General features: G+C 40.6%; 1 protein-coding gene across 1 annotated transcript in view; it reads left to right on the forward strand.

Annotated features, from left to right (window-relative positions):
• The window catches only part of LOC111874709 (methyltransferase-like protein 9), a 339812-nt gene that overhangs the window by 308022 nt on the left and 7951 nt on the right, over positions 1 to 23839 (forward strand). The window contains exons 4-5 of the mRNA XM_023870434.2: positions 10082 to 10263; positions 11214 to 11462. Of these exons, the coding sequence (XP_023726202.1) occupies positions 10082 to 10263; positions 11214 to 11443 (412 nt within the window). The 3' untranslated portion in view covers positions 11444 to 11462. The remainder of the gene's footprint in view (positions 1 to 10081; positions 10264 to 11213; positions 11463 to 23839) is intronic.

Below are 23839 nucleotides of genomic sequence, written 5' to 3' on the forward strand. Positions count from 1 at the left end.
TGACTTAACGTTTTTCATGGTCTTACTCGGTTTGCCCAGACAACTGCAGGGATTAGAACGCGATTGCTTCATTTCAGGTTCTTTCATCAGTCTCCTGCCTCTCGACGCTGTATAATCAGGATAATGACATCCTCATCAAATAAACCTCAAAATGGAATCCTAAATTAAGTGGCGCTGGAGTCGCTTCCGCCGCATAAGTTCCGAGTGCCCGCCATTTTGTTACAACTGATAGAAAATGGAGGATACGACGCTAGGATCGCCTTCAGTAGCACAGTGTGCATACGAAGTTTCGTGAATATGATAGACAGGTGAAGTGAAGGGGCGTACAAAGGCAGAAGTGTAACACTTATTGCTGCGTTCCGTGTAATAATCTTGAGACGACCCGTAGAACTCTCTAAAACGGAATATTTTACATAAAATTTGTGTTTCATATTTCTCTAAAATTTCAAAGGTTTTCTATTTTTCTCACTCAGATAAACATTCAGCTAATTACGCTCGAGATGCATGCAGAAACGCTCATACGCGTTCATATGTATAATGTTCGTTATTGCACGTCAAATTTAAGTATAACTCTAATATCTGTTTTGTTGAAAATACATTCACCATTTCTCAGTTTGTTAGTGCGTATAGGAGGGCAGACGTGACGAAGCGAGTACGTGATTTTTTGCAACTTTTCGTTACGAACATGCCAAAAGAGAAAGTCCTTTTATCCGGTGGTTGTCACTCCCACTTTTGGTTTCCCCTCGTTGTTTGCGGCTCTTGGTGTTGCGAAATTTAACTACCCCTGTTCCAGCCATTTCTCTTGTGAATGCAAGGCCCTCTTTCGCTAAAATTCTAATCAAATTATTCTGAAAACATTTTTAATATATCGGTCCCCCCCCCCCAAGGGGCTCTTCGAGCCCCTCAATCAGTATAATTTGCCGCTACTCTGTGTGCCTCACATTTGCAACAGCTCAGACTGAAACAGGACGCGGACTCCAGCCAGTAAGAACTCCGTAAGTCGTTTTCTTTTCAGATGTGACGCCCTGACAGTCTGCAGAGGAAGCCAACCATCTCCACCTGAGCAAGTAGCAGTCTCTCTCGCACCTTCACAATACATCCCCACAACCTCATGCTATCCTGAACTAGATGAATGCAACCCACAGCTTCCCATGTCATTTCTTTACGACTGATCTACACCTTGGGAGCCTGGATAGCTCAGTCGGTACAGCGACTGGCTACGGGCTGGACGACCGACGGGTCGTAGTTCGAGTCCCGGTAGGGGAAATAACTTTTTCTTCTCCATGTAGTCCTGACCGGCTCTGGGGTCCACCCAGCGTCCTATCCACTGGGTATCGGGGGCTCTTTCCACAGGCATAAAGTGGCCGGAGCTTGAAGCTGACAACTCACATTCAACTAGTACCGAGGTCAAGAAAACGTGGATCTATACATCCACTCCCCCATACTCCTTCATGGTGTAGTGCTTAATTAGTTAAGCACAGGGACAACTTTATCTCTTTTACCCATCTACAGCTAGATCTTGCAAAGGGCTCTTTCCTTCAGATTCTCCAACGGAAAAATTATATTCATTTGTGTTCTCTAATGTGTGTGCTGCATGCCCTCCCCATCTGATCCCCTTAGTTCGGGCATTGTACTTGCATATGGCAAGGAGGAATCCTGACAACAGCAAATTCGGGTTGTTTCCGGGTTACGGCGCCGTCTAGTTTAGGTGCCTGCTAACTGCCTCTGAGCAGATTGGAATAGCAGTAACATTCTATAGACTGGCATTCGCGACGTGCTCGGTTCGAATCCCGGCTTAGACACCGGCTATCTGGAGCGAAACGTGCCTTGGTTTTCCCCAGTAACTTCAGGTAAGTGCCGGGGTAGCACCTCTACACCTTCCAAACTCCACCCAATTCCGTTTCCATGAAGCTACATGATCCAGATGCCGAGAGCGTCGTTAAATATTCCGCAAAATGGAACTCGTGTGTCCCTCCGAAATGTTGACACCCGTATACCAAACTGTACGGCATCACACCCCAGAATATTATGATTTGGCTAATTAAGAATTTACCCTTGTTAAATAAGTGATATATAATCACAGGCGATTTCATGTTTTGCGTACAACTTGTGGAATCCTCGGTCGCTATAGCGACGGGCTATGGACAGGGCGGCCCGGGTTCGTTTCTTAGTGGTGCAAGATTTGTTTTCCTCTCCACAGCGTCCAGACCGACTCTTTGGACCACCCAGTCTCCTATCCAAAGATTACCGGTGGCGCTTTCCCCCAGGGTAAAGCGACAGGGGCGTCAAGCTGATAACTCACCTCCATCTAATGTCGAGGTCAAGAAGGGTGGAGCTGTATCTACACTCAACCATATGTCCTCGTGGCATATTGCATAACTAATTAAGAACGCGGACAACTTTACGGTTCAGTTTGTTTTAATAATACCCCGGACGAAGAATGGATGCTTTACAAGGCTAAGAGGGGCCGGGATTCCTTACACCGGAAGTGGGTCCCAGGTCTGGATGCAGTGCTAGTTGCCTCCCCGCGTGTCTCGGGGAACCTGCAGGAGCGTAGGCTGCGGACTCAGTGCACTTTGTGTGAGATACGAAATGAAGCAAAGATGACGGAGTTCGGACCTGATCTAAGATAGAAGAAGGTGAATTAGGACGTTACATAATTCATACTCTACACTGGATATTGCTGGAGTGATTATGAGTAAGTCAAGGGATGTGAGGTGGGCGTGGAGTGTGTACCACCATGGCAACAGCTTGTGACAGTTCAAACCCTCTCTGTTCCATATGCTTATTAAGTCCGGTCATTTGTTTATTTCATCTGTTTATTGTAGTCCGAGGAATGTTTACGTGTTTTAGTATGTGGTAAATAGACAGGGGGAGAGATGAAGTGGCAGAAGACTGGAGAAAATTTCATAATGAGGAGCTTCATACTGCTTAATGAGGGACTTCGTAATTTGTACTCTTCGCCAAATATAATTAGAATGGTCAAGTCAGGGAGGATGGGATGGGTAGGTCATGTAGAACAGAATGAGAAGATGAATGCATATAGGATATTGGTGGCCAAAAGGAAAGAGACTACTAGGAAGACCAAGACGTAGGTTGGTTTACAATATTAGAACAGATCATAGACAGGATGGGGTGGTATGGACTGGATTGATGTGGCTCAGGATAGGGACCGGTGGAGGGCTCTTGTGAACACCGTAATGAACCTTCGGGTTCTATATATTGTTAGGAAGTTCTTGAGTGGCTGGACAACTGGCGGCTTCTCAAGAAGGGATCAGCAACATGGAGTTAGTTATGTAGGCAGAGAGATGTTTTGTTTTGTTCGTGGAATGCTGAAAGGTTGATTCTAAAGGGCCCTGGCCATGGGATTGACACACAGAATTACTGAAATTTTGGACTTTTTCCATCTTCTAGAATTTTAGGTAACAAAGGACATGACGTTTCGGTAACTGGATCTGTTTCCGTCTTCAGGTGAGAAAGGAAGACACCTACTCAGTTGGGCCCCTTAGAAAGAGCTAATCTCAATCATTGGAGGTGATTATTTAACACATGGCAAGGGAATGGAGGTTTTATCCTTAGAACTGGAGGTTTGTGAATGACCAATAAAAATCATGTTTTATCCAAAGTACAAACGTGAGAAGGCCTTACGAGAGGCCTTATCACTTTCTGGGGGTGCGTTTAGGGTCTAAGGTTCTCACAGCATGGTTGTGAAGAGTTGCGTCTTCTGTGATGTAACACCCTGTAGTCCGTCGAAGATCAACCGACGTTTCGGAGGAAGATTTCGCCTCATCGAAGAATGTCCCTAAGCCAAGGAAGAAAGAGCGTGAAAGCAGGTGTCAAAAGCAAGGATTCTTGCTTGGCTTTTACTTTTACTCCGAAAATGGAGGCGACGTGTTCCTCTGAAACGTCGGTTGACTTTAAACGGACTACACAGCTTTATATCACAGAAGATAGTACTGGACATGTATTGTTAGCCATTTTTAACAGAGAAGATGTTGCCTGTTGTCTGGTAGCAGAGATACGAGAGTTCCAGATGTGGCCCTGGAAAATTTTCCGTGGAATCAGGAAATGCTGAGCACTGCTTACATGAGATTCGTGTACCGGTCTCCGTGTTCGGCTGCGGGGATACGCGCTTTGACTTGAAGTTGCCTTTGGGGACCTGAGTAACCATTTCGGACTTCGTGAGAAATCTTCGTGTATCGCGACTTAAAGGCAAAATAAGTCCATGTAAAGCCCGCGGCATAGCTCAAGGGGTTTGTCGCAGGCTTCCCACCGCGGCGTCCCGGGTCTGGTCAAGTGGGATTTGTGGTGGACAAAATGACGTTGGGGCAGGTTTCTTCCGAGTACTTCTGTTTCCCCTGCCAATGTTCATTCTACCAATTGCTCCACAATCACCCTCACCTATCATCTGGGGCTGGTACAATAGGCCAGAAGTGGCCACAATACAAGGGACTTAGTCCCACCCCACTAGCAATAAAAAAGGTCCATGTAAAAGGTAAAGTTGTTCCTGTGCTCAGCTAATTAAGCACTACGCCATGAAGGCGAAAGGGGGAGTGGATGTGTAGATCCACGATTTCTTGACCTGGGCACTAGTTGGAGGTTAGTGGTCAACTTCACGACCCTGCCGCTTTAACCCCGTGGAAAGAGCCCTCGGTACCCATTATAGTTATAGGATAACTATACAGTTTCTATATTACGACATGTTTCGGCCACTATTTTTGGTCATCATCAGGTAGTACTTATACAGTCATTCTCAGCTCCCTCTACTACCCCCCTTTCCACTGGCCAGTTCTTATATTTGGGGAAGGCCATGTTATTGTTTACAATGTACGCGGCCCGGGTCACATCATGTGGGATTTGTGGTGAACAAAGTGGCATTGGGGCAGGTTTTCTCCGAGTACTTCCGTTTCCCCTCCCAATCTTCATTCTACCAATTGCTCCACAATCACCATCATCTGGCATCTTGAGCTCGTACTATACTTTCGTTACTGTAATTACTTTAATGTGATTTAAGTTAATTAACTTCTTTTGGAATTAATGAAATTAGTGCGTCGGTCATAAAATTAGTTCGAGTGAGTTGGACGGATTCTTTAACTTTGCCGAGATTTATGGTCAAGTTTTGTATTTAGCTGCATGACTGAGGGGCTTCGCCAGAACATTGGAAATAGGAGACCAGGGCGCGCGGCCTTTGTCCATTTCTAAATTCGAAACGTCGACAGCAGAAGTCGTAACTTGGGCGGAGGCGTTTCCAGGACCGACGCTACTTGTAGATCTAATTTTCCGAGCCGGTAGCAGGCAGTTCAGATCTCCTAAGCTCACTACCGCTTGCTTTTGTATGTGATTGGGAACACACTATTTTTGTGCCCTCCTTGTAAATAATCCAATTCGAATCTGGAGGGGGCGTCCTTAATTCGAGTTTTTGAAATTGAAGGGGGACGCTTGGCTTGAACGCTATAAATTTCCGCGATCGGGTTCGGACGTACCTGAGTACCATCCGACCACAAATTCTGGAATCATGAAGTTTGTAACCATTTCAGCTTTCGGGAAGCTAAACTCCACATAAGCCGATATTTGGATGTTCCAACAATAAACAATATACGAAATTCGGACATGCTGAAAATGTTTGAATTCACGTCTTCCCAGCGTCTCAGAGATAGTGACCCGCTATACATTAATAAACACCCAGTACGAATGATCACTGCGGGGCACGCGCTAACGTACATGGATGAGGCACTATGCTACAAGCCGGAAGGCCGCGGGTTCGGTTCCCGATGAGGTTACTGGATTTTTCAATTGACCTAATCCTTCCAGCAGTACTATGACCCTGGGGTCGACTCAGCCTCTAACAGGAATGAGTACCTGGAATCTTCCGGGGGGTAAAGGGCGGTCGGAGCGTAAGGCTGACCTCACCTTCATCTGTGAGCCGATTGCCTAGAAAATGTGGGAGCCTCGACGTCTCACAGCCCTATGGGTCTCCACGGCCTCTTACGGGTATAGCTTTACCTTAAACCCATAGCAGCCACAGCAGTTAGCACGAGCCCATTGTACAGGCGCTGCGCTTAGCTGAAATGACAGTGAAACCGGCTAAACGAAAAAGGACAGTTGAACTAGCTCACCGCGCCCGGATATCGCACACACTCCATTGCATCATACTGATCTCATTGCTTGCTGTCTACGGGCTCTTGCAAGATCATAAATGAGTACATTTGGTGGTAAAACATGATGAGAGGAGACAAATTCGAAGATCTAAGTGTAGATTGGAGGATAATATTAAAATGTATTCGAAAAACTGGATTTTTTTCTGGAGAAGAGTAGGGTTTCGTGGTGGGTTTTTGTGAACAAGACAGTAAAACTTCAGATTACGCAGAAGGCTGGGATTCTTCTGAGTAGCTGAGCAACTTGAATTACCTTTCCAAAGTATTAAAGTTACACTTTTAGTGAGAAACATGTTCTAGATATATTTTATATTTTAAAACTTTGTTGCATTATTGACAGCTGCTTTAGTAATAAGGATAGCGCCTCACTGGAGCGGGATGCAGAAATATAATAGCTAGAATAAGAGACCAGATAGACAGCAAGTATTAGGCAACGGTTGTGTAAAGAAGCGACAATATCAGAGCCATCGCTAAGCAATGTACGCGCGAAACAATGGAGGAACTTTGCCAAGCAATGTGGCTCAAGACACGACCCTGTGTGTGATAGTGATTTGTAAAGTGTAGTCACCAGCTGTAAAACTGCCCAATAAACCCATCTATCTTCGCCTATGATCTATCTTCTCTGCAGAGAATTTCTTAAAAGTTACAGCAAATGGTACATATAGTAACCATTGTGCTTTAAAGGGTTGTTATTTGTTGAAGCATGTGGCGGATAGGGCTAAGTTCCTTAGGACGAACCGTATAGTGTAAGCACAAGTATCCTCAGATGTTTTCCTTCCTGTCAAAAACGGAGCTTGTTTCCTATCGTGCAATTCCACAAAACTACCTGTTCTACGGCTGTTCCGTTTGCAGTGGCGCAGTTTACTTGCAAATTAAACCTCCCCCTGCACACCTAATCGCCTTAACATCTTAACCATGTCTCCCCTGGATAATCTTCCTCGTGCTGCTGATACAATAAAACTTTGTTAAGAGCACGGGGACATCTTGCTAGCCACTCGCAACTTTAACTGCTGCACTTAGGCTGGATAAGTTACCGAGTTTAATGTATGCCACTTTTATAAGTTCCATCGTCTTAACTTCTACATTTCAATATAAATTTAAAGTTTGTGTTTGTGTTTACTCGGCCGAAACTATACTGCCAGAGCATCGTTAAGCAAGATATTGTTTCCGAACTGCAAACTGGCATTAAGGAAATGAAGAGAGGGGACGCAACATCGCGAGTGCTGCTGGCAGATTGAGAGAAGCGGTTAGTGAAATTGAGCACTCTTCAAAGTTGGTGTAGCCACGCGTTTCTCAAACATACTCGCGTTACAAGCCCTGCAGAACTGACTGTACTCTGTGACCATACAAGTGCCGGCTTAGAGCTGAAGCCCCCAACTAAGTGCTCAAGCATGTGATAATGTGCTGCTTGGTCAAGGTCATCGCACATCTCATGGGGGCGCTGATAGATTGGCACGGAACATGCCATTTCGGTCACCATGAATCTCACATGAAGTTGCCCGGCATTAAACTAGAGGCTCCCCGCTGAGAAACCAGCGTGTAACCGCCTGACCTGTGGCAATGCCCCCTTTGGTGCAGCGATATGTATTGACGTGATTGTGCATTGTCGATATAGATATAATTGTGGCTTAGCGATATTTCTGGGGGCCTGTCTGCACGCCCTCATACCCCGTTTGTTGCCCAGTCCCAACCTCAAACACAACAGAAGCCCTCCATTGTTGTTGTCAGTAATTTAAGTTCCAGTGTCACTTTTGTTTACCTCTTCCGGCCTGCAATGCCATGTCGTTAGGAAGAAGCCTAACTTTTTGCAGGAACTCAGCACCACCATCTTCGTGGTCTGAGAGTAAACTCAGCTTGCCGGCCGCTTTTGCCTGTTTCTTGCTTGGCGCACTGTTGTGCCCTGAAGATGAAAGTAATGTGCAGCTCCCACATTTCGAGCTGTCTTTCCAAACTACAGGGTGTTGCAACCCAGAACATCGTACTTTCATGATGCAGATATTCGTCTAAAAGACCAGTATGCAGCCTTTTGTAATGTCACGCCTCTCATCTGTAGCTGTGGCTTTTGTAGATAATCCATTCTTGTACAAGCCTTTTGGGGACACAGTGAGTCATATTTTATGCTAATTTGAAATAGTACAACATAAAAATGCATTAATAAAATCTCACGCTTTATGTGCAAAGTTTGAAATAATGCGAATCCTAAAAAATATAATGTAATTGAAATTAATATGATACTAATTAAGAAAATGTCATGTTACACTACAGTGGCTGTAAATGTATGTGCTCTGAGAACGCATCCCCCATACTTTACGTCTGTTCCTATGAGAAAACTTACCTTGAATTACGCAAGGTCGTTGGGAATGCATCCTTCCATGAAGTGTGACTGCACTGTACTCTAAAATCAGAATTTCATTGAATGTGCATGCTATCTTGAAATGTGCTGGAAAGAGAGCTTCAAAGATTGAGCATAGATGCTAGATAGAGGTAACTTCTTTAATCAAAGAAGATATAAGGGTCTTACAAAAAGAATGCTACCATTTTAGATTACTGTAATTATATTAGTTACTGCCTGAAAGTGAAGCACAACAGACCACTGCAGGTCATGGTGCAAGGGCCGAGAAGGCCTACCCCTCATACATTAATTCATACTGCCTGAAAACGATTTAATATATTTGAAAACATAGAACCCTCCCCCCCAAGCTTCATACCTGTTCGTTACAGTCCCTCAAAATGTGCACGTCGTGTCACATGGCACACATCCAGCTGATAGTATCTTTCTTGCCAGACTCGCTGCAACTTATCTGTTGTTACTCCTCCAAAAGCAGCCACAATTTGATTCTGCAGCTCCTGTAAATTCCTGGGCAATGGTGGCACACAGACAATGTCTTTCACATAGCCCCACAAGAAGAAAGAGCAGGGTGTCAGGTTCGGGGACCTGGTTGGCCACCAGGGCAACGGATTGTCATTGGTCTCATGGTATCGGATCCATCGCAGAGGAAGCACGCGATTCAAAACTTTGCGAACCTCCTTATGAAAATAAGGTGGAGCCCCATCTTGCTGGAAGATGCAGCCATCAGAATCTTGATTCAGTTGAGAAACAGCCAGTTTTCCAACATGTCCAAGCACGAGAAGCCAGAGACTGTTGTTTCTACAAAGAAGGATGGCTTGGCCTGTATATCTTTGTGAAGAATACAGCATAGAAGACATTTAGTTTAGGCGAATCACGTTTTTACTCAGTTGTTGCATGTGGCTGTACAGTGCCCCATATTCACACCTTATAGCGATCCGCTATTCCACTTCACAGAAAGGTAGCCTCATCAAAAAAAAAAATGAGTCAACATGAAAAGATGTCATCTTCTTCCATTCTCCTTTGCATTTCTTTGCAAAAGTAGTATCCAGAAGTGTTAGGACCTGCAGTAACTGAAGCTTGTAAGCTTTCATAGCCAATCATTTTCACAGAACTCTTCATAATTTTGTCTGAGCTATGCTTAATTCATGGCTACCATGACTAGGCAACTTACGTGGGCTTCATGCATAAGATTCTCTAATTCGATTCTCATTTTCCTCTGACATTCTGAGCCATCCTGGACTCTTTTCCCTAGCAAATGCACCCTTTCTCCCTTTCTCATGGAACAGTCGATACCACTGAAGAATGTGTCTCTTACATCGCACATCACTTTGAAGTTGCTTGCGAAACTCACGTTACACAATGGTGACCGATTCTGACTTCATTAATCACAGAAGACAAGAACGCCTTTTGTTGTGGAGTTGTCATTTTTGTTTACAGCATTGCCTAGCAGCAGTAAATAAAATCACTTTAGAATGAAGGTGGTGGATGAAATTTGAGGAGTAAGTAGGTTACGTATATCTGCAGGCCAGTGTGGGGAGGCATGGATGACTGACCATTGGTGTGCCCTCTGTTGCAGATTGCTGGACGTGGAGGCATGGCGTGAAGCAGGGATCAAATTTGATGTGATAACATGCCTGAACCTTTTAGACCGATGTGACAGACCACTGTCACTGCTCCGTGACCTTAAAGCTTCACTCAGGCCAGGTGGCAAGGTTGTTGTGGCCCTTGTGCTTCCATTCAACCCCTATGTTGAGATCGGTAAGTTCACTCTCACATTTTATTTGAAAATTTGTTCCCTGCTATTTCAGCTTCAGATTTTACGGATAGGACATGTCTGGAAGGTTCAAGGCACTATGTTCATATTGACGGTGCTCAAATTTCATGTCGTGCTACATGTCTGGTATTTGCCCCTTCATTGTAATGGCTGTGGAATGGAGCATTTGTAAAAGTACCTCTGATTGATCATAATTTGTTATGCTGCGAACATAATCCAAAATAATGGATAGCTAAAGGATTTCAGAACTTTCTCACAAAGAGACTTGTCCATCAGATATTTTAGTGTGCTGAATTGCTGAAAATAAGGGAAAATGTCTTTGAGAAGAATGAAATTTATGTACAGAATTGAACTGAAGAAAATTAACTAGGCACATCCATGGCTTCAATATTAATATACATACTTAATCAGCTGTACCCATGCTTAAGTTCCATGCCATGAAGATGTTAAATGGAGTGGAGTTACAGTTCCACATAGTCTAAACCTTGGCACTGTATTGAGGTGAGTAGTTTGCTACACACTGTGGTGCTTTACTCACTGGGGAAAGAGGCAGGAGGCTGGATGTGCCCAGAACTTAGCTGGACATTGTGGCAAAGGGAGCATTTCCTGTTTCTACCAATAATTTCACCTCAGTTGGTGTATTATCGAAGTGGTTGGCAACATTGTGCATTGTGGAGGCATTCGTGTATGTACTGCTTCTGGGAACATTTAAATTACTAAAATTGTACAAATAGAATTTGTCTAATATGTCCAAGAATGTTTCTGTATGAAGAGTCTTGGTACATCTGCTGTAAGCAATGGATGAAATCTAGTCAAACTTGTAGTACAACCATAAAACAATTGTAGGCCATTGATCAGGACACTGCATTTTGGTTAAAATTTAATGCCTGTCAGCGTTTGCTTTCATGTAAGGGCATAATTATGATATTTACAGGCCGCCTAGACCATCGACCAACAGAATGGCTGCCTATTGAAGGTTCAGGTTTTGAGGAGCAGGCCAGCAGTGCGATCAGCAATGTTTTTGAGGCATCTGGTTTCCGTGTGGAACGCTGGTCCCGGGTTCCCTACCTGTGTGAGGGTGACCTCACCCAGGCTTTCTATTGGCTAGATGATGCTGTGTTTGTGCTGTCTGCCCCAGAAGAAAGCCAGCAAGATGTCAGCTGATAGTTCAAGAACTCTTCAAGTAAGTTTGTTACCTGTGACTTTTATATTTAAATGATGAACTGTTCAGAAAGTTGCATCAGGTGCAGTATGAACAGCATTAAATCTTTTGCTGTGATATTTGTTTGGACACTGTCAGGCTGTTTATTTCTTTCCCTTCTTCAAATATGTAAAAAAATGTAACTTACCAGTTTCCTACCACAGGTCTAAAGGAGAACACCCAGTGATATTATGAAATTTACCCCATAGTTCTGCTATTATGTATGATAATCACGGTTATTAAAGCAGTGTGCAAGCATTGCAGTAGCGTTTCTTGATGCAATTTGAATGCTCATATCTGGTGGTCCATTGTCTGGTATTCTAAAGAACACAAAGAACACGTTTCAGAAAGTGGATCTGGATATAGATATCTACAGCTTTATAGCTATATTGGTGTAGTTATACTGACATAGGTTGTTCGGTGATTGAGGTCAGCTGTTTCTAAGGGACCGAAAACCATAGGTGTGTCCCACCCCCTTACCTGAGAATGGAAATAGGACCAGTGTCCGAAACGTTGAGATGTTTTGTGTTTGTTAGACAAAAATGGACAAAATAAAAACCCAAATTCGGTTTCTGAAAAATTGGGTTCCTTTGTGTTCTTCAGAATACTGGACTATGAACGAAGTCCAGAAACTTAGACAGAAAGAGATCCAGTTTCTGAAATGTAGTGTTCTGTGGACTGCCAGACAATTGACAAAGTCCAGATACCTAGTAATCCCAAGGGTCATACACTATCATCAGAACCCTTTAGAATCTGCTGGTTTCCAAAATTTATGTTCTTTAAAGGCATATGTAAACTTTTCGTTTTTTATTGTATTATTCATACATTAGAATTCTAGCTACTATGTATCTGTTGTGACAAAGACAAGGAAAGGAACCTTATACCAGGCAAGGAATGGACACTTCAGTTTTTTTTACACTAATAAGCGTAGGTACATTGCAATTTTGCAACTTTAAAAAGCCGGTTCTCTGTTATAGGATGTTTTGAGCAGTTATGCTGTATTCAAACATCCTCCAGTATATTCTGAATTTCTGAAATTATTACAGATTATAGTACCTCTTTTTCAGTGAGTTATTTAATCGAAATTTGTTTAGTACATATCCTGCCCTTCCACCCTTGCAATTAGTATTGATTTAACTACTGTAATATAATTAAGAGAAAAAAAAATCTACTGAGCATCTGCTTTTGTATTTTTCTACATTCCTCTTGATAATATTGTGCTGCATCAATATATCATTTCACATATATTTCTCTCTTAAATGCAACTTATTCTCTAGTCACCCTTCTTCCTCTTTATGCTTTATTTTCCTTCGGGCCAAAATGGTCTCCTCTTTTATTTATTTTCAGGATTTATAATGTGCACTTCAGTCAGAATGAGGGATAGTAATGCAGAAAATTTGACCTTAAACATGCGTAAACAGAAGACAAGAAAATGTATTATTTTGAAGTCGGTTCTAGCATGCACTTTCATGAAGAGAGCATGCATTTTCCCATTGACAGCCTCCACACAAGAGATTCGTCCTAATGCATCTTTGAGGTCACAAATACATTTGCCAGTAAGAACTCTCATAACGATTGTTATGCTAAATGGCATTGTGGCTGAAAGTACCAAAAGGAATTCATCTTGAGGTAGGCGTATAAATTCTGTTCCATCAACTCTCATAAAAGAATGTGTTTCTTCCTCACTTTCTTTGGTGATATCTGTTTCTTTTGTCAGTGTATTTATAATACATTGCTAACTCTGGTAATCTATTTTTTTGCATTCATTCTACATTTTGCTTACTTGCCTCTGATGGTCTTGCATGTGTTCCACTGTGTTCAGACTTGAAGTCTCTTTCCTGTAACTGTATTCTTGTGGTCATCCAGTCCCAGAAATTCAGCCTGTGCTCCTCCCAAATGTTGGCTGTCTCTCTCATACAAAATTCACACCTCACTTCCATGTCTGGATGTTGCCTTCAGTGTTATGTCTTTTATCTTAGGACATTAATTATTTAAATTTTTGGTGCGTTCATTTCAACAACCCACTCAGCAAAGCACATTGTAATTTGTATAGGATATTTTTTTATGCCTTCCGATGATATTTAGGGACATTTCAAAAGCCAGATTGTTGTTTCACCATGTCAGCCCATCTGAATAGAGCAGAGCCAGAAATACCTGACCAGTATTGTGGACTTGTAACAAAGTCAAGCCAGTCTGATTTGGGTTTAATTTGGATTACTTCAAGGACCCAAATGAGCTTTTACACGTTTTGAGTCTTGTGACAGGTTCTGATAATGTTCGATATTAATTTAAAATTTTAATTTGCTGTCAGTATCTCAGCCTGTATACTGTTAAATGGTAGGATGATTAGGGAATAAAGAATTGGAAAGTACTTGAAGTACTATCCCAGAATTTCCCTAGAAGGGCTGAGGAAACCACAAAAACAGCCAACAGGAGAGCTGACCTCTAAGCCGAGGATTGAACATGGAACATCATGAATAGAGAGCAGAGATAGTACTCACTTGACACAAACATTTTGTATGACAGCATGTATGAGTATAAACATGTACACTTTAAGAAACACTGTCTTCTGCGATGTGTAGCGCACTTCGGTTATTCTTAAGGGTCACTTTACATTAAAGTTTAATCAGATTTTAACGTTATTTTTCGAGTCATCTGACAAATTCTGATGAAGTCTTATGCACAGGGTTTATGTTACACAAGTATCACCATGCACATGAAGGTTAAACAGTTCAATTCCAAGACTGCGTAAATTTTAAGAAAACCACATTTAAAATTGAAAATGTCTTTTAGGATTCTTCAAAGTAATCTCCTTGATATGTCACATATTTTGTGCTCACTCATAAAATTGTTGAAGAAACTTTTTGAACTCATTGCATGTAATGCCAACAATTCCTTTGATTCTTCAAAGCTTCTCCCTTTCAGCAAGGATTTGATTTTGGTGAATAAAAAAAGGTCTGGTGGCAATAAATCAGAAGAATAAGGGGGGGGGGATTTAATTCTGGAATTCCTTGTTTTGCCAAAAACTGCTTTATTGATACTGCAGTGTGATGTCTTGCATTGCCATGCCAGAGAATCCACCTTCCTGTTCCCTGACACTGAGGTCTTACTCGATGAATTCTCTGAATAAAAGAAAACAATCATCATCATCACTGGCATCACAGCCCTTTGTGAGCTCTGGCCTTCCTCAGGATTGCTCACCATTCTTCTCTATTCAATGCTACATTCCTGGAGGAAAAGAAAACAGTACTTCCACATAATATTCCTTATTCACTCTCCAACCTGGTGGAACAAATTCTTTATGAATGATTTCCTGACTGCTGAAGAATGTGACAAACATTACTTTGTTTTGTCTTTTGAAATCATAATGTTTTGTGTTTGAGAGCTTGGTGAGTGCCATTCCATGCTTTATCTCTCTGTTTGTGGAGCATACTGGAAACACCAGGTCTGATCATCCATTACAATTGAATCAAGCAATGAATGATCATCATCCACAGATTGAATAAACTGTTGACAGGCTTGCAGTGTGAGAACCTCCTGCTCATCCGTAAAACAGTGCAGAACAAACTCAGCGTAGATCTCCTGTTTTCTGAGATTTTCCAATAAGATTTTTCAGATTGTTTCTATGCTACTTTCGAGTTTCCTTTCCATCATCCGAAGAATCATTCGACGATCAGTTGAAATCAATTCCCAAACTTTTTCAATCATGTCAGGTGTTCAAACAGCTGTTGGTGGTCCACTGCTTTCATCATCTTCGAGATTTTCACATCCATCCTGAAATTCTGCATACCATTCAAAAGCCCATGTACAAGCAAGAGCATTGTCACTCTAAACTCTTTTGCCCGTCTTGAAAATCAGAACTTTGTTTGCTCTTTACTCCATCACTACAAACTGTCACAACGATCTGCACAGTACAAAATCTTAAGCATGACTGAGCATGAATGACAAGAGAAAAGTGAGCGACCTTGTGCAGTGAACATGGTGGAAGAGTCACCTTACACGAGCAAGTTGAAAACACCACATATACACGGTGTCAAGTTGAAACATGTTCACACCTGCTTTCAAATACATATAATGGACTCAGCCCCGGAATTTAATTGTTGAACCTTGTATATCCAGAGGTATGGATTGGGCCCAGCTGAGTAGGCCTCTTGTCTGAGGATGAATGCAGAGTCCAGTCTCGGAAATGTTGTTTTAAATAAAAAAACAGGACGGTGGATAATGTCCAAAAAGGCAATAACTGTAGAAAGTTTATAGTATTATGGCATGTGCACTGAGAACAGGAATAATTTAATCAGAACAGATGTCTGTTACTTCATAAATAAAATTCCTATATTTATTTAAATAGATATGTAAGAAAATAAAAAGAAGTAAATGTACAAAATAATTGAAATGTTTATGTACGAAGGGCATTCCATATATAATGCCTCCTATTTTCTGTGTTAATATGTAACATCTGAGCTGGATGTTGGTGGTGTTGTAGTAAAGGTTGAACCTTCCCACCAATGTACTGTTAGTTTGGTTGTCCTGCAACAGATAGCGACAGCAGAGCAGTCTACCAAAATGGCGTCTGACATAGAAGTGCATACAAAACAGAGATGTGTTTTTGAATTTCTCACAGCAGAACAAATTTCACCCATTGACATCCATCGATGCTTGCTAAGGTGTACGGAGGTGATACAGTGGATGTCAGCACAGTGAGGTGGTGGGTAGTGCATTTCAACAGTGGTGAAAGTGAAGTGCACAACAAGCCATGCCCTGGGCGTTCCTGCTCAGCTGCCACTCCTCACAATGAACAGCACCTCGATCAGCTCATCCATACAGATTGGCGGATAATGACCAGGGAACTGTGTGTACAGCTTAATATTGGCTGTAATGCATTGGAAACAATGTTGGGGAAGCTGGATTATCGCAAAGTTTGTTCCAGGTGGGTCCCACGGATTCTTACACAGGACCACAAAACTCATCGAATGGAAGTCTGTTAGGACCTTTTGCACCAGTTTGAGGCTGAAGGTGACAAGTTTCTGGACAGCATCATCACCGAAGATGAGACGTGGTGTCACCACTACGAGCCGGAATCCAAAAGACAGTCCATGGAGTGGCGACATCCGGATTCCCCAAGAAAAAAGAAGTTCAAGACACAGCCATCGGCAGGGAAAGTGATGTGCACGGTCTTTTGGAATAGGTGGGGTGTGATTTTGTTACATTTCCTGGAGCCTGGTGAGACTGTAAATTCTGAACGCTACAAGACGACGCTGACTAAGCTGGTAGCCCGCATTTCCCCGAGTCAGGCCAGAGAAGCAGACAACCTTTCGCTTGCAACACGATAATGCTAGACCCCATACCACTTTGCGACCACCGCGCACATTGCAAAGTTTGGCTGCACTGTCCTACCACATCCACCTTATAGCCCTGATTTAGCACCTTCAGACTTCCATCTGTTTGGGCCTATGAAAGATGGACTACGTGGGCAACATTTTTCAGACAACAATGCTGTCAATGCATCTGTAAGAAAGTGGCTTGCCTCTGCTGGAGCAGACTTTTATGAGCACGGCATACAGGCTCTTGTGCATCGCTGGCAAAAGTGCATAATAAATGGTGGTGATTATGTGGAAGAATTACTGCCAGTACCTGAAATCTTGCTCTGTTTAACTGTGTTATTATGCTTTCTGTATCTGTTGTAGTTTTCATTAAAAAAAATAGGAGGCATTATATACGGAACGCTCCTCATATAACACAGTCCGTCAATAAGGCAATAATTGTTCCTTACTCTTCCGCTTATGCTTTAACACAACATGTTTCGGCCTTAGATGACCATCTTTAGTTATACTCTCAGATTTAAGTTAAGATAAGTTAAGAATTGTGGGGATACCACTGTAATAAGATGTTCATAAGAATGTGCTACAGAGGGCCAGATGGGCATTGCCTAGTCATTTCTTATTTACAGTTTTTCACAATAAGAAACACCGGCTGCCCTATACCCCCAGGAAGATTAGAATGTTCTATTTGTTATTGCACAGGAAACCATTCTTGATTAAAGAAACACTTATTTTGTTAAAGAGCATTCCCATTTCTGCTCACAAAATTGATCATGATTTGTGTTCATGAGAACTTCTGTAATCTTTTCAAAATATGTTTTGTTTGCTGGCAGCTGTGAAACAGCAAGTTGAAGAAGGTTGTTACGAGTCTCATCCTGTGTGTGCCTGGTGTTGTATTTCAGTTTGTTGAGAATTACCTGTTATAGATCCAAAACATGGCATTAGTTTAGTGTAGAGTTGTAATGAAGGGCTTTGCTGACTGCAAGAGCTGGTAAGAAATGACCAGAGGACACTAACAGTGTCTAGACAAGAACTCTGCTTGAAACTGAAAATGCATGATCCCTCAAGCAGTACAGGATTTTCAGGGAACTGAATTACATAGTTCATTTCCAGAGCTGGACAAAGTAAAAAAGACTGGTTGCATACTGAGAATCACTTATGTAACGATGTTATGTTATACATGTGGAATATGTCTCAATTTTATGAATAGCTGTGATTTTTATTGATTCTCAAATTACCATCTGGTAAGCTGTGAGTTCATGTGCATGGTTTGTGCAGGAAGAGTTATGTCTATATGGAGAGGACAACAGAGATGTCACAGAATAATAACACAGTCTGTTGAAAACATAAAGAAGGCACATTATATCTTTAGACATAATTTTATTTTCTGGCAATACATAAATGGTATACATAATTGGAACAAGCTTTGGCTACATAACTGAAGCATAGTTAGGATAAATTCTACAGGCAATATATAAAAATTTAACATAACATCTTAATTATAAATCATGTTTAAAAAAACTGCTGATTTACCCATTCACTGGACACATAATGGGTTTACATGTATTTAATATGAATCTATAACGCAAAGCAACTAAATAATTTAACACATATATCTTAATCTGAAATCAACAAAGTTTTAATATATGCAGTTTCCATTATTGGATATTTATATATAAGCTCAGAGGAATAGTTTTCTTTCTTTATGCTGAGCTGCATATATTCACTTTGAGGATCTTATTCTTTGCAGGACATTAGATCGAACAATCTCAGAGAGGGTAACAGCAACTTGAACAGCAGAATTCTGCACAGTAATACAAGCAAATCTTCAAAGAGTAATGTTGTTCTCCTTACATGACTACTTAAAACACTGAAGGATCCGTTATGCGGTGTCTTAGTTAAGGGACATGATGTTCCTTAGTGCTTGAACTGGATAAAGAAACTGTTTATGGACCATTTAGTACATAAGTACCATTCAGTAGTAAATCTTTTGAAAGGAGCCAGTCCCCTACAGCAGCAGTTCTGTATATTCAAACCCATTTGTACACCGACAGTAAAAGATGAGTGTACCAACTATGGGTATGATAAGAGAAGACAATGCTGACGTGTCATCATAAATTAACGAGAATTAGCCTTTACCAGCCAAGCACTGCAATACTGTAATGGCACATGCACAGTCCAGCTAGCTGTACATTGCATTTCTTTTAATACTAATATTGTTACTCCTGAATTTAACATCTGACTGTCAGCCCTATAATACCGGGGATTTAAAATTCTGTGTTTCTGAGCAATAAAGTTTAAAAATTTTGTCAGATTTCCTTATTACATTTATGTGATGGTGTTAGTATAAATATATGTTTGTTTGGAAATTATTTTCAGTAAACTGAATATCAAAATGGAAAACGTAATATTTTTAAAACATGAATTTCTGATAATTTAATGTAGCTACACCAGTGTTTGCACTGGTCAGTTCATTTTAACAATTACAGAATTATACGTTGTTGTGGGACTTGAACATAGTTCTTCCATTAAGTAGACATACTTTCCAAGTTTGTTTCATGTGGGACTTGAACACAGCTCTTCTGCTGAGCAGATATACTTTCCGAGTTTATCTCACCTCACTCGCTTCCTCCCTCCCAAACAAAAGAACTCTGTGGCCTTTAGTTTGCAAGCGAACTTAACCGACAAAGTGACCATTGCTTGTCAGCGAAGTTTTTCAGCCAACTTTAGCAGATAGAGGGTGTCATGTGGTCACCATAATGAATCCCCACGGCCATTAATTTCGGTTTTCTAGACCAGAGCGGCTATTTCCTTCAAATAGTTCCTCAGTTATCCTCAAAAGTCTGAGTGGACCCTGTTCCAGACCCACTACTCCTCAGAAAATCCGGTAGCGCCGGGAATCGAACCCGGGACCTCTTGATCTATAGCCAGGAACTCTGACCACTAGACCACAGAGGTGGTCAGTCCTCCATTCCTCCATGTTACTTAAATAATATGCTTTAAAGACATTGATCTCCATCTGCCCAGAGTGTCTAGAACCACAGTAACAGAAACTCTAAGGGATTCTACTGTTGCCCTCTGGATTATGACATCACACACATTCTGGTAGGTGTGTACCAACACAGTCCCTCTGTCTTCAGCAATCCTCAGAACATTTGTGCCAACCCACCAAAACACACAGTGTCATAACCAGGAAAACCACAAGAAAATCATCACCATAATGAAAATCTCAATTATTATGTATATTGGGAATTTAATGATTAAAAGTGTAATTTATGCAGCTGTACTTCAACCTCTTAAAATTAGGTTTAACAATCAACAAGCATATTAACATATCTTCCAGAAAAGGAATGTATTGCACAAAAAAAAATACACAGGTACCAGATCTGTTCTTAATTAATATAATAAAATTAAAGACTGATGATAAAATGCAAATGCCTAATACCAAATTGTTACAGAAATTATACCTACATAAAATGCCCTTAGCACAAAGACTGGGGACTTAACAGATGTTTAAACTCACATTTCATAAGTCTTGAGGTTAAATTCATGGAGCTTTTAAAACATACATTATTACGTTGTATTTTAGCGTCCTGTTGCACTGATTTTCATCTATGATATGTATACAGTGGCCGTCTTGTAGTGCACTCAATTTCACCTGTTACTTCACGACATGTTTCAGCAACACAGTGCCATCATCAGGTGCCTTAATTACGCTAAGCTATTGCATTGCTTGCCATTATGTCTTTGTAAAATTATTTAAAAAGTGTGTATTCATCAACTATAATAAATTTACACACACTAAAACTTGTTAAGATTATTCATCTTATGTGTCTTAATTAAAACTTGCGTGTGGTTCTTCCATTATGGGGGTCGTTTTTCTTATATTCTGTGTAAACCGTGTCTTGTGATGTGTTTACACAGAATATAAGAAAAACGACCCCCATAGTGGAAGAACCACACGCAAGTTTTAATTAAGACACATAAGATGAATAATCTTAACAAGTTTTAGTGTGTGTAAATTTATTATAGTTGATGAATACACACTTTTTAAATAATTTTACAAAGACATAATGGCAAGCAATGCAATAGCTTAGCGTAATTAGGGCTCGTGATGATGGCACTGTGTTGCTGAAACATGTCTTGAAGTAACAGGTGAAATTGAGTGCACTACAAGACGGCCACTGTATACATACATTATTACATTTGAGTAAGATTAGTCTGAAAGTTATAAAGATCTGCTGTGCTGTTAACATGTATGTTGGACACTTTCTATTGTATCCTATTATTCAAGAAATGTCACTGGTTCACGTCTAACTTACAATGCATCTCATAGTATAGACACACAACACAACAGGAAGAGACACCCAGCACCATAAAATACACGAGCATGTAGATGGGGACTACACATCGAATATTATAATCACAGAATGGAAGCACAGCAGTTTCCACCAACAATTTTTAAACACTTGATAATGACCAGTGTCAGTCAAAACATGTAGTGCAATGTACAGAAACTTTTAAATAAGGTTTGAGATATGCATTGTGTGCTTACGTAATAAACTTTTATAAGTTTTAGAAGGACGTTTTGCATATAAGATAGTGAACCAGTGATATTTATTGAATAATAAGTGATATGCAAGTGAATGCTATAATATAATATTACTGCATCCTTTTTGGTTAAAAGAGTAAATTGTTTTGGAAGCTGACTGTGAAAAATATTCTGTATAGTTCATTAAATGATGCTAATATTTATCAGTTTACACTTGAATAGTACCATCTTGTAGTCAGTTAGCAGCAAATGTCTTTCTTTTGATTTATTCCCTTCCACTTCAAGCACTTTTGTAGGCAAGAATATGAGCATTTCAAATAATTGAAGATCACGGATTTCTTGGGCATGACGCCATATAGTCTGGTAGAATGAATGTTACCCACATTTCTGGGGAAACTGCTCCTCCTTCTTCTTTGCAGAAAACAGAGACAGCAGGTCCCTCTGAAATGTGGGTTATGTTCTCCCACACTACATTACAACCTTCGCAGTCACCACCATGACAGCCTAAGGTCTTGATTTAAGACGGTTCTTTGTGAATCCAAATGCAACAATGAACACCCTATTTCTTTGTACAGGACTCACACAGGGGTGTGCTGGAGCTGGTATACACTGGTTTGGCCAAACAGGTACCTAAAATTAAAAACAGATTTGAAAACAAAGTGCTCTAAAAGTACTCAGCTTTCAATCATTTACTATTCTGAAAAGTTCGCTTATAACGAATTTTGCAACTGATTATTGAATATGAAAACTGGTAGTTGTAGTTCTGGCAGCACACCCCTAGACTCAGGGTCACCAACTGAACTGCATACGCACATAGCTTGAAACTCAAATACTCTGAAGCTTCATTTTAAAAAGCATCAGCAACAAAACAAATTATAGAAAGTGGGTATATGTTTACACCTCTGCCTTCCCCAAGACAACAGTCACATTGGCAAGAAGGTGACTCACTATCATGGCACTGATTTACCAGAGAAGTAAATCAGATTTTAATCTGAGCAGCATTAACATAATAGAGCTGCCATGATACAAAATGGCTGAACATAACAATGTAATACAAATAACTGTATAAACAACCACAATACTTATGGTTTTTAACATACATGAGAGCGTTCATTACTGGCAAGAGCAGTGATTATTCATTATGCTTGTCATGGAAGTTGTTCCAAGTAACAAGGAAGCAGCTAAATCTACAAGTTTTCCAATTTGGAATCTGTATATCATACAATGGTGTCAAAGGGCATACAATGTTTTACAAACTACTGCTATTTGTTGAAGACCACAAAGATGAAATGGTGTGCAGAGTTATGCACATTGTATGTGAAGAAAGCATATAATATAACCCATGCAGTTTAAGAGTAGAAAACAGATTAGTACAATTACCTCAATAGTTATTTTGTGGGCTGGTGAGTGTAATCTACCACTTCTGCATTAGGTTAACTGAATTACAGAGTGGGGAAGGCTGTAGTCACTTGTTATTCTGTGTGTACACAGGACAGCAAATGATGGAGTGTCAGCCCATCATCAGGGTTTCAAATATAAATTTACCTGAGAGATTAAAATAATTTTTACAACAGTAATGTACAAGTTTTAACATTCTTTTCCCTTCCTTGCTCTTGGTTTCATTATCATGTAAGCTGAGTGGACATATGGCTCATACATTCATAACAAACTTCAAATCATTTTCATGTTGTTCAATATGCATGTAGCAATGACTTTCTGCACTGGTTATAAGACTTGATATTTTTTCAATCCCTGTCAATAATACTTTTGTGATTCCTTGTCAGAATGTGTAAAAATGATTTCTGTACAATACTTGGTTCTCAATAGAAGGCAGACCATTGTCTGTGACATGTATTTCAGTAGTGGAAGAACGATTATTACAGAAAATATTGGGAAAGTCATTAAGTGACCAAGGCACAGTTGAGGTCCTATAAAATAGCCATTTGTCTGTATTATAATTAAGATGCCATCTCATTATTTATGCAGAACTGAAAGTCCATGAAAATTTCTAGTTTGAGAATAGAGTAACATCACATACACAGCAATGTCTCAGGAACTAGAAATGTGTCCAGTATCCAGTTCTCCTTCTGCATCCAGTTTTGCCAGTCAGTTTATAACAACCAGACACCAATAAAAATGCAAAGGCACTGAAATAACTGGCCACAAAACAATGCAAAAGCATACTATTCAGTGAAGCACAATTAATTACTAAATAAACATAAATATTTTAAATACTGAAAGCACTTTAAAACATATTCAGTGTAAACAGTCATTTGGACATCAGCTTGAATCAAACAGTTAACTGATTTCTAAATCCTTAACTAAAGGGCGAACATGCAATTTGTATGAGGCGAATTTTATTATAAGGGTACATATATTTTTGAACATTAAGTTGAAAACCAGTATTATATAAATCACACTTCTGTTGTGTGATGATGATGACTTCCTAGAAAGTCAAAACATGTAGACCAGAGCACAAAATAAATTGT

Source organism: Cryptotermes secundus, unplaced genomic scaffold, assembly GCF_002891405.2.
Source record: "Cryptotermes secundus unplaced genomic scaffold, Csec_1.0 scaffold313, whole genome shotgun sequence".
Classification (NCBI taxonomy): Eukaryota; Metazoa; Arthropoda; class Insecta; order Blattodea; family Kalotermitidae; genus Cryptotermes; species Cryptotermes secundus.